Source organism: Dermacentor silvarum, chromosome 2 (assembly GCF_013339745.2).
Source record: "Dermacentor silvarum isolate Dsil-2018 chromosome 2, BIME_Dsil_1.4, whole genome shotgun sequence".
Classification (NCBI taxonomy): Eukaryota; Metazoa; Arthropoda; class Arachnida; order Ixodida; family Ixodidae; genus Dermacentor; species Dermacentor silvarum.
The window spans coordinates 189,136,509-189,148,953 of record NC_051155.1 but is presented as its reverse complement, the minus strand read 5'-3'; the positions used below and the strand labels follow the sequence as shown (position 1 = coordinate 189,148,953).

General features: G+C 47.7%; 1 protein-coding gene across 3 annotated transcripts in view; it reads left to right on the top strand.

The window, feature by feature from the left end:
- Positions 1–12,445, top strand: part of LOC119442311 (mucin-19) — a 64,709-nt gene that overhangs the window by 43,840 nt on the left and 8,424 nt on the right. For all 3 annotated transcript variants that reach the window (XM_049662032.1, XM_049662033.1, XM_049662034.1), the window contains 4 exons: positions 185–366; positions 3,685–3,924; positions 6,702–7,091; positions 7,791–12,388. In XM_049662032.1, coding sequence (XP_049517989.1) covers positions 185–366; positions 3,685–3,924; positions 6,702–7,091; positions 7,791–12,388 — 5,410 coding nt within the window. The remainder of the gene's footprint in view (positions 1–184; positions 367–3,684; positions 3,925–6,701; positions 7,092–7,790; positions 12,389–12,445) is intronic.

Sequence of the window (12,445 nt, the reverse complement as noted above, 5' to 3'; positions counted from 1 at the left end):
GTCTTAGGAAACACATGGCAAGCTTCTCGCCAAAACCTCCTTTTTCCCAAACCGCTTTTTCCCAATAGGCATTCGTTTTTTATAAGCTTATTATTTGTTGTGTGCACATTGACTGCAAAAAAATAATAATAGAGAGCCCTTAAAGGCATTTAGTGAACTTTGGTTGCTGTGTTTGTTTTTACAGATGGCTACCATGATAATGACAACAATGATGAACCGTCAAGGGGAGGACAGGGTGATTCCCTACATCTGTCTGCCCATTCCTGCATTAGTTCTGTGCATTGGCCTCGGCAAAGTAGTACCCCCAAGCCTGACAGAAGCTTCTATCCAGCATGCACACCACCAGAGAAGTCTCCTACTTCAGAGGTAAGCGTCCTGGGCATAATGTGTAATGAGCGGTTATTCGCCACAAAATGTCTTCAAAATGCCATAGCCACGAGACCGATTAGCAATGCTGTTGCATGTAAATACAGACAGATGGCTGTGCGCTAGTGATGCAAAATTATCGGTGGTACTATTGATACTATGGAAAATTGGATCACTATCCATCGATTGATGAAACAAAATAAATAATGCTAGTACCATTAATAGTACAAAACCACGCAATGCACTGTACGTAATACGGCAATACAAACTCGCTGACATTTTCCTGCATGTCCTAGCCATGCAATATGCTGGCTGCGGTAATTATCGTAGCACTAAGCTTTTGCAGTGTGTAGAATTGCGGATGGATACCACTCCACACCATGGCAATGGAGTTTTTACATGTATGACTTTCCATGCCAGTAATTATAAGGCCACACGAGATGATTTACCAGTACCTGGAATTGCAAGCACAGCCAAAGAACAGCAGCTACTTAGAAATCTGGAATTCAAGGCAAAGCTCCACAACGCCACTCTTGAAGTTGCTATGAAGTACCAGCAGAATGCATGTTTTCGGCTATTGGGTATAAATAATTTCAAACAGGAGGAGTGGACTGAAGGGCAAGAAAGATGACATTCAGTTGCACGTTGAACTGCCCATCAAAAAAAAAAATAGAGAGAGAGAGGAGAGAAGAAAAACTTGAAGAATAAAAGAAATTCAGGGGAACCTCATTGATACGATATTCACGGGAACCAGGAAATAAAGCGTATCATCTGAAAATCGTATCATTCAACATACATCAAACCAAATCGTATTATCGGGAAAAAGAAAAAAAAACGTATCATCCCGAAAAACGTATTAAGCAGAATCGTATCAACGAGGTTCCACTGTAGCTAAAAAAAGTTGTTTTACGGGTAGACTTCCTTTAATTTGACTCTGGCTATTTCAATTTGTCGGTTTATTCGATTTTAATGGAGGGTTCTGGTCGGTGCCTACGTATTTCTATGGGCCAGAACTTTTGCTAGTTTCACACAGTAAGTGGCCTTTGCCAGATAATTCGATCTTGACTGGCCAGCATGCACATGCCTAACCCCAATAGTGACCTGAATCATGACAAAAATAGTTGCAGCATGTTTTGGCAGCGCCAGGCGATAGTGAACGTGTCGAAGACACATTGTTTTCTGTCGAAAAGGCTGATTTTTCACCTGTCCTCAAATTTCAGAGAGAATACGGCAGCTCACAACAAATGATTTGACTTATTTACCCAATTCTAATGCATGCCATAATCCTAAAAAATTGGTCCATAGATTCCATGAACGTTACAATCTGATGCGATCCCACATTCGTGATGTTAGCAACAGCTCACCGTCAAAGCATGTCCTCCAAAATTCTAGACGCCTTTGGCTCGAGCCACTGTCATTGCTATTGTCATCACAACAAGCCACCAGTACCAGTTTTCGCGTTAGGTAGCGATGCAAAGATTTCAAGCTTTAATTACAAAAGCTCACATAAAGGACTTATTTAAGGTGCTAATCCAGCAGCAACAGCATCACATTCTGTTTCTGTTACACGAGAGCTTGCACACGTTGCAGGAAGAACTCGTGAAGGGATTAGTCTAGGCTTGGGCCACTGTCCCATTTGCAATTCTCGTGGCCAGTTGACTGCAAGCGTGAAACAAGCACTCCACGACATGAGGACAGAGCTCATTGTGATTCTGTCAGGAATGATGTCCACCCTCCAGCCATTGGACGTTGTTTTGAATAAACCATTCAAGGACCGAGTCCGTGAGCATTACAACCAGTGTATGACTGGTGGCAACCCGAAAACGCCTACAGGCTGGCTCCGGAGACCTGCAGCTGGGTGTCATTGTGGTGGTGGTCACTGCCCGATGATGTTGGTGTATGGGCTTTCAGAAAATTCTGCTTAAAGTGCCCCCTCACCAGGCCACAAAGCAAATTTTGGTTATACTCTGGAAGTTGTTATGTGCCGTCTAAGGATTGTTCTACCAGAAGAATTTTTCAAATTAGTTCAGAGATAGAAATATTTGAAGTTCCGCGAACCCAAAATTTCAGGAGGCGAGTGACACCGCCAACATAGACACTCTCTCCAATTTCCCCGGTTAGCCTCTGCAGGCTAAATTGCTTCCCTGCATTCTCCCATACCGTAGCTGGAGGATTATGGATTGTGTGATAGATAAGTCACGGGCCCCGCCTTCTTTCTCTCTCTCTCTCTCATTTTTTCTTAGTGGCACACTTTCAGTGACGGTCTCGCATGCGAGCTGTTGTGTTTGTCTTGTTTTTCACAGTGCACAATATTGCGCACTCTGCACGAGAACATCTGATTAACGGTATAAGTCAGTGCCAGTCACAAGTGCTGAGGCAGACACAAGCGGATCAAAGAGCACGATCGTGCATTGGAACCCAGTAGAAAATGGCATATGGTTTCGTTTTCTGCGCGCGTGACTGCACAATGTGGGAACAAGCAGAAGAAATGGAAGTACGTCCCTCTTCCTATGGCACGGAGTAAACCAAAGACTTGCGGACATTCGGTTTGTAGGTTTTATTATTTCTCTAAGCTTTCAATCATATATTGAAGCAAAAAAAACAAATAATTGATGTTGCCTGGAATAATTCTCGAAGTCACGTGTCACCATGAGTGACGTCACAGCACTGCAATTTACGTAGGCGCACTTGTGTGATTGACGTCAACTCTTCAGCTGGGAGCGCAGTGCCCACGAGGAGAAGGGGGCACGGCGTTTGGTTTGAAATTTCAGCTCTTTTCGCGGCACGTAGCAGTGTAATACTTCACAGACACGATCGTTAGCACGCATTGTATCACTGCGCTTGTCAGCTAAAAATGGCCAGAAATGGTGAGGGGCCCTTTAAGTAATGCCCTCAGCAGCACTGAATACTACTGTCTGTGGGAAGCGGAAAGTGAGAAGCAGTCGTTTTCAAGCGAAAGCTTTGTTGACTGACTGGGTGGTCACGCCGAGGATGTACGAGTGCTAAAATAAATGATAAGGTTACTCAAGCACCAAATTTTTTTTGTCGGCTTTTTTCACCTCAAGGTAAGGGGTCGGCCTATATTCTGGTTTATATGTTATACTGCGGGATTAGGTGGGGTGCGGTGAAGCGTGTGATGCTTAGTAAAACTTTTTTCCCCAAATTAGCACGCTTCGAAGTGAGGGTGCGGGCCTTACACAAGTCAAGTAAATGCAGTATATCACTTATATGAAGAGCACAAACAAGGAAGTCTTAAAGTGAGAAGTGACAGCTGGGGCCCGAATCAACCATTTTACGAATGTTGTCTGTTCACTGCAGGCAACCCTTGAGCCACTATCACGTCAGCCAAGGGCTGCTGCAGCTGTGGAAGCACCTGCCATTGCTAGCCGATTTCTGGAGCTGCAGCTGCATTCTATATCACTGCACCAGGAGCTGGCAGCGAGTAGGCTTCACGAGATGCAGGAGGCCAGTCAAAGCATGATCAGAGAGCATCTTGACAGTCACAGGGCTGTTCTTGCCGAAGTCAAGCGACAAAAGGCTGCTGTGGAGCACCTCACGGTTGGCTTCTTATTTTTTAGTCTTCTCAGTTTGCAATCTAACATCTTAATGTGGGCAGTTGTTTGTGCCTCTCTTTAGCACGTTCACATATAAGGTTTGGTGCTGAGTAGGATATTTTTCACTGTTAATTGTGTCTCTGAATCTTATACCATTGCCACAGAAGCACTTTTGATTGTGATCAAGCCTGATCGGTATCAACTTTTTCGACCGCGATTGGCCCCCTTTCGCAGCTTGTGCAACAAAGCTGCGATTTCAATCGAGAAATTCCATCCCGATTGTGCTTGACTGCATTCAAAAATGCACTATGTGACACCCGTACTAGTCTTTCTTTGCAGCAGGAGGTGTTGCTAGAAGGAGAATGAGCTAGAAAGAGTTCTGAAAAAGAAAAACATATGCTGTTACAATCCACCATAGATAAGAAGCACCTGCTGTGAAGAAGCACCTGCTGCGAAGGCGCGCGGGGGACGTGCGCCTTCGTGGAGAGCGAACGCACAGCGTAGAGCAAACGGGACTTTCCGTCGCGCGAAAGGCCATGGGGTATAAGAGGGAGGAAGGGAGGGAGGGGGGGGGCGGCGGCTTTTTCTCTGCCAACAAATGTGTTCGCGCCTATGCCGGCTGTCGGTGTTGTCGCGCACACCGTAGGCACGATATCTCCACACGGCTCTGACCTTTGTATGCGGCGCTGTGCTTACGCCGCTCAGTTTCTGTTGAAGCGATAGACCGCACGAAGCTTCGCTCGCTGCGGCGGCCGCGCTTCCCCACGCCTTTGTGGGGAAAAGTACAAAAGCAACAAATGCGCCACCGCTTCAAACTCTTCGCGGCCAGTCGCGGCCTCCGCGCTGTCCGGCGCATGGAGACGGTTGCTGAAAGGGTGAAAAGTTGGGTTAAGTGCAACGCGATACATGTCTCTCAATAGAGGACACCTCAACCGCGTTGCACAAGGGGGATGGGGGTTGAGAGTTATAAGAGAGGAGAGAAAGATCGCAAGCGCAGGAGCAGCGGGCACGCAATTTAGACCCGGTCAGTAGGGCCGGTGTCGTCAGCGAAGCTCAGTAGCGCATGGAAGAGCTTCGCGTGACTTGACATGCAGCCCGAGGGGTGCAGGGCAGGCTGTGGGCGCGATAGATGCGGGCGAGGGTGGCGCACGCCGTCGAGAAGGCAGGGCACTCGCAGAGTAGGTGCTGCAGTGTTTCGGAAGCGCCACAGTCTTGGCAGAGTGGCGAGTCCACGGCGCCGCACCAAAAGAGAAAGGGAGAAAGTGCGTAACTGCGCGCTGTTCTCCTTTGCGGCCGTCGGTGGGCGGCGTTTATTCGTATCAACCGACGCGGGTCGAAAATCAATTCGTAACAACCGTTCTCTAGCATGTTGCAAAGTAATGGTGCTCGACCGGGACCACAGAAAAATTCGTATCATCCGAAAATTCGTATTAGCCGTGATCGTATCATCGAGATTCCACTGTACATGCTGATAGAACGAAGTGTATTCCATGTGACTGGAACTGCATGTCACCTGGTGGCACTGCGGCCAAGAAGCACTGCTTCTTCGCTGCGGCAGATGCTCATAGGCCTGCAATCAGTTGGTTACGTTGGACCTTTGCTCTCGCGACTCCTTGTTCTTGCGTTGGTGGACCGCTACCCGATTAGCCCTAGCGCAGCGGGCACGCATACTCGATTAGTCTTGTGGCGAGCCTTTGCCCGTAAGCACCGTGACTGTCGCACTGTGGTGCATCTCCACATAACTGGCGCTCAACATGGGGCTCGAACACAAGACCTTGAGATTAAGAGTCTCATGCTCTACCGACTGAGCTAGCTGGGCCCTTCCTGGTGTGTGGGACTTTTGTGGCCAAGGCAGTCCCCTGGCTTCACATCAAGAGAAGCGACATCTTCGCCTATTCGAAGTGCTGTAGCACCTTCCTGACCTGGTCCTGGTGAAGACGACGACACCCTCTTGGACTTTGCCCCGTTGGCCTAGACCTCTTTGGCTGAGTCAACCTTGCCATTTGGCCTCAGTCAGCCCCCTTTGCAAGCTGGCCTTGGTCTTTAGGAGGGGGGAATGTGGGGATTGAGGTGCCTTCCTGCACCTCCCAGCTCTCGTGTTGTGCTTAGCTCGATCTCCGGGAACCGCTGCGGTAACAACTACTAGGCGGACACCGCTAGCACGCAGGAGCTTATTTCCGGCGTAAAACGTACTTATCCCTCCCAGGGTCGAGTCACCACGCGAGCAAACGTCACTGGGATGCGCCCCGATTGGCCTCCTGAGTGGCGGCCCCCAGGCGCCCTCTCCCATCCTAGCTGTCTTCTACGGAGCGCTTCTTCACCATGGCAAATGCTCACAGGCCCGCAACGAGATGGTTACGTGGGAACTCGCGACTCCTCGTTCTCATGTTTGGTGCACTGCGACCCGGATAGCCCGGTGCACTGCTACCCGGTTAGAAACAGGGAAGGATTGTGTAAGCAGGAATTCGCAATCTAAACAAGCCCAACATGGCAGTGGTCACTGAAATGGTACAGGCATGGTCATTGCGTTAAATTGTGCAGTTCTCGGCGCCTTTCCACTGCTAGAGTGCTGTTACAATGCTTTATATAAATAATCTTAAATTGTTTTGTGATGATTTAGTTGCTGATGCTTACAGAACAAGCAATTTATGAGACATAGGGCCCAAATATGTGGTTTCCAAAGAATCTTACATTCTCTCGCAATTTTTCAGTGTTCAAAGGTCGCATCCCCCTTTAAGGTATCATATGAACTGCATGTGCTTCACTGGTTTCTTCCCACAGAAAAAAGTTGATGAGGTGGCTGCAATGACTGCTGCGGCAGCCGATGCTGCTCTCTGCTCACAACGCCAGAACGGAGGCTCTGAGCACAGAGATGAGCAAGCCAGTGGCCATGGCTTAGACCGTAACTACTCTCGCTACGAGACAGCAGCTTCTAGCAGAGCGACATCACAAATCGCAAGAGACCCATGCCGTACTCCATTGCTGCAATCTCCACATGTACAAGGCCCTGCATATGGAAACTATTCGATGCCTCACTTTGGTTACCCATTTGCCTCACCACACTTGGGTCAACCTTTGGCACATCATTTTGCATCGCAGCTGTTCCTTTCACCACAGGGCACCACAGCACTAGCAACCATGCCAGTGCCTTTCTCTGGTGTGGCAGGAGAGGTGAGATCATTCACTCATCCTACTTAAGGCATATAACTCAAGGTGGTTTGGCTTTGTTGAGGGAGTGCTCATGATTAAAAAAAGTAACACTTTCTGTATGGAATAGACAAAAAAAATTAAGTTGCAGGGCACAGTTGTGCCACATGGAAACACTTTGAAATAGGCCATAACTACAAAAAATTTTAATTTTGAAACGTGGTTTCAGAAACCTTGCCTTGAAGGTGTTCTTGTTTGATACTGTTTTTTACAAATGAGTGACGTTCTGTATGGATGCAAGGCTTGTTCTGATTGTACATCAACAGAAATTGAAATGTAAACAAAAAGATAAATGATCAGAATGCCTGTTACACATAATTACATAGAAGTGTGACATGTAATCATTCTGTAGCTGGCTTCTAAGCATGGAGTAATCCTGAGTGCGCATTTCGGAGTTTGAATTAAGCCCCTGTTACAAATGCATGTGAACCGTGAAATGGAATAACACATTGGAGTAGTTCTGCGATTCTTTGCATTTTAATTTATGCTGATAGTACATGCTGTTGTGATACACTGAGGTTTTTCGTTGAGTACTACATCTTTGCACCATCAAGACAGATGAATTCTGAGCTGATCCTTGTAGGTGCTTGTGGCATGGGCATGTGAAGCAGAGTACAATTTAACACTTTTTCTGTCACTCTTCTTTTCTCTCACTTACCTCAGCTTGCAAATGATGTCAGCCGCCCGCCTCCATCCACATCCACCTTGTCTGCCAGCAGTGCACCATATCACTTGGCGAATGGGGATGTGGGCCAAGCATCAGCCTTTAGCCACCATGCAGAGCCACAGCTTTCAGCAGTTGCAGCCATGCCGACCAAGTCACTGCATCCTCCACATCACCATGCCGTTTGTCAGCAGAAAACTCCAGACAGCAGGGGTGCTGATAACAGCAATTCCTCTCCTGATAGCATCCTGACTACTTATGCAGCGAACACCAAGGGTGCCACATTTTCAGCCTTGACATCATGCTTTAGTACCCCAAGAACTGTTCTGGCACCCTCTTTTTTTGGCTCCAAAGCATCCACCACAACAACACCAGCACAATTATGTGGTTCGCAAATGGCTGTGTCCAGTGCATCAGTGACTGAAGGTACTGCGTTGCTAATTCCATCATCAAGCTTTAGCACCTCGAAAACGGTGCTGGAATCTTCCATCTCTGGATCCACAAGAGACAGCAAGGCGGCATCTACTCAGCCATTAGACTTGCCATTACCTATGTGTAATGCAGCAACCGTCGTGGCAACTTCATTTTCAGTGCCAAAATTGTGCTTTAGCACTCCAGAGGCTACACCGGCCACGTCTATGTTTGAAGCCGCAACAACCACTAGAATGATGCCTACTGTGTCATTTGGCTTACCAATGGCTACATCCACTGCAGCAACCACATCCACTACATTGTCAGTGTCATCCTCAAGTATCAGCACATCTGAGGCAATGCTGGCACCATCCATGTTTGAATCCACCACAGTCACCACGGCGACACCTGCTGTATCTTTTGACTTGCTATTAGCTGCACCCACTACAGCAATCACCATTCCAACTAAATTTTCAGCACTGACACCTTCTGTCCTATCTTTTGGTTCACAAGTGACTACGCCCGTTGTGTCAGGCTTTCTTTACACAGGCAGGTCCCATCTGCATGCAACTAGTTTTGACAACATTAGTCCAAGCTCAGAGTCCACTATATGCACATGCGATGTGAACAATGGTGCCAACGGACTCGCATGTCAAGCATGTGGATTGAAAAAGCAAGACATTGAGGGCCAAAAGACTGCAGAAGTCTCACAGCCTACTGTAGAGCTGAATGCTGTGGCTTCAAGTTCAGATGTAAGTGCTCCCACCAAGTTTTTTGACACAAAGGGTCCAGTCTTCACACTCGGTGCCTCTGCACTAGGCCACAACCTTCCATCAGTTGGCGGTTTGTTTGGTGGCTTTCAGCCTTCCGGAAACAAGGATTTTGGTCGATTCCAGTTTGGTAATATCCCAAAAGTGACAGAGTGTCCAACGTATGTAATAGACTCTGCTGCAATAGCAACCACAGCAAAAGAATCATCTCATTCTGTTTTAAAAGGTGATGTCACTTTGGTTGGGAAAAACGAACCCATGTCAGCCGAGTGTGTGCTTGGCAGCACTGCACCATCAGCAAACAATGTTTCAAACAGATTTGCAATTACTAGCTCAATAAAAGTGGATGCATTTTCCGAAGAAAGAACGCCTGCATTTGCAGAGACTGCGACAAGTGATCCACCAAGGCCTGGACCAGCTGCAGACACTTCATATTCTGCTTTGGCCAAGGAATCATCAAGAACTGTGATCAGTGAGCCTGCGTCTACTGCTTCTTCGACTGTGATTGGGCTTCCAAAAGGAAAAGTGTCAATTGGCACGGAGACAACATGTGAACCACCAGGTCCCAGCCTAGTTGCAGGCTCCTCATCTCTTCGGTTAGGTGGGGAGAATGATAAAGAGAAAGCAGAACAAAAGCCTTTTAACACACAGATGGTAGCAGCAAGCCACTTAACAAATAGCATCCCTTCACCAGATAAGAAAGAACGTAAGTCGGCCAGACCTGTGCTTGGCAGCACTGCTTCATCATCAAGGACTGTGTATAGTGAGCCTGCGTCTGCTGCTTCTTCAATTGTGATGGGGTGTCCAAGTGTGAAAGTGTCAATTGGCACGGAGACAACATGTGAACCACCAGGTCCCAGCCTAGTTGCAGGCTCCTCATCTCTTCGGTTAGGTGGGGAGAATGATAAAGAGAAAGCAGAACAAAAGCCTTTTAACACACAGATGGTAGCAGCAAGCCACTTAACAAATAGCATCCCTTCACCAGATAAGAAAGAACGTAAGTCGGCCAGACCTGTGCTTGGCAGCACTGCTTCATCATCAAGGACTGTGTATAGTGAGCCTGCGTCTGCTGCTTCTTCAATTGTGATGGGGTGTCCAAGTGTGAAAGTGTCAATTGGCACGGAGACAACATGTGAACCACCAGGTCCCAGCCTAGTTGCAGGCTCCTCATCTCTTCGGTTAGGTGGGGAGAATGATAAAGAGAAAGCAGAACAAAAGCCTTTTAACACACAGATGGTAGCAGCAAGCCACTTAACAAATAGCATCCCTTCACCAGATAAGAAAGAACCTAAGTCGGCCAGACCTGTGCTTGGCAGCACTGCTTCATCATCAAGAACTGTGTATAGTGAGCCTGCGTCTACTGCTTCTTCAATTGTGATGGGGTGTCCAAGTGTGAAAGTGTCGTTTGGCACGGAGACAGCAACATCTGAACCACCAGTGCCCAGCCTAGTCGCAGGCTCCTCATCTCTTCGGTTAGGTGGGGAGGATGATAAGGAGAAAGCAGAACAAAAGCCTTTTAACACACAGATGGTAGCAGCAAGCCACTTAACAAATAGCATCCCTTCACCAGATAAGAAAGAACCTAAGTCGGCCAGACCTGCGCTTGGCAGCACTGCTTCATCATCAAGGACTGTGTATAGTGAGCCTGTGTCCACTGCTTCTTCAGTTGTGATGGGGTGTCCAAGTGTGAAAGTGTCGTTTGGCACGGAGACAGCAACATGTGAACCACCAGTGCCCAGCCTAGTCGCAGGCTCCTCATCTCTTCGGTTAGGTGGGGAGGATGATAAGGAGAAAGCAGAACAAAAGGCTTTTAACACACAGATGGTAGCAGCAGGCCACTCAACAAATAGCACCACTTCACCAGATAAGAACGAATGTAAGTCGGCCAGACCTGTGCTTGGCAGCACTGCTTCATCATCAAGGACTGTGTATAGTGAGCCTGTGTCCACTGCTTCTTCAATTTCGATGAGGCTTCCAAGTGTAAAAGTATTGATTGGCACAGAGACAGCAACATGTGGGCCACCAACACCCAGCCCAGTCACAGGCTCCTCATCTCTTCTGTTAGGCGAAAAAAATGGTAAGGAGAAAACAGAATCGACCGCTAACAGAGGCCTGACTCTGAGCTCATCCAGTAATGATGATGATCCCAGCAAGCTTTCCAACGCACATGCAGAGCCAGAAGAACCCATGTTCTTGTTTGGTGTCACTCTGCCAAATAGGAAACATAGGAAACAGTTGACTTCAGTCACCGCTGCGCATGTTGGAACCACATTTGGGAAGAATGCATTTATGTGTGCCATTTGTGTTGGCCAAAATATGAAGGAAGCTTCGTGCCAACTGACTGAATCTTGTGGATATCTGTCTGTTAGTCCCCAAAATGTCGAACAAACTTCAGAGGAGCCAGAACAAGTTTGCTCTTTTGCTACAGTGGCTACTGTGATTGAGCCACCAACTTCCAGCTCATCAGTGGGATCTTTGTTCAAGTCTCCTACCACCACTAAGAGAGATGAATCTACAGAGCTGCCTTCAGCACCCGAGTTAAAGGTTTCTTTGTCTAGCACTCTAGGAGGCACTGTGAGCACCACCCAGGTTGCATCAACAAGCCATGTTTTTGAATTTGGTGTGACACTGCCATATCAGAGAGCACCTGCACTTGGCTCTTCATATCCTGGTACTGCCATGTCAGAAAAGAATGTGTCCGATTTCAAAAACGAGAAAACAGTTTCTGAAAACAAAGCGACACCTGTTGATGTAGTGGGTGCAGGTGTTCAATTAGCAAAGTCCAGCCCCTGTGTAGGACTTCTGTCCAATGGCTCCACTATATTTATGAAAGATGAATCCACTGCGCAAAGCCATCTGTCAATGACTGCCACAGCCGATGCAGCGATTAGTAAGCTGAGTTCAACACCAAACAAACTTGAACCGCAAGTTGCATCCCCTTTGCCACCTGAACCACAGGTCACATCTCCTCTAGCAAAGTCATCAGCTTCGACACCAGGCATCATTAGGCAGCAAGCAGGTTCGCTACAAAGCACTGGTGAAGCAGCAGAGGACAGCAGAGGTGAAACAGCTGAAGAAATACATGCACCCTCTGAGATCTTAGCAGACGGTACGCTATCTGATAAAATTGGTAAGCTACGTTGCTATATTGCAGAAGACAGCAGTGCGCCTGCCTTCAGTGGCTGGAGCTTCCCTCTCAGCACTACGTGCTCAAGAATTTCACCAGGCATGTCTATCTCTAGTATTCTCAGTGCCAGTGGCACACCACAGTCTGTCAATTTGAGCCCCGAAGCAGGACAGTCAGCTTCTAGAGCAACTTCAAGTACCAGCAAGCCTTTGAAACCTATGCTTGATAGCCTACCTCTACATAACCTAACGCCACCATCGCCTTTCGCACTTGGAACTACCGCCTCTAGGTCCTCTCCTCTACATAACCTAACGCCACCATCGCCTTTCGCACTTGGAACTACCGC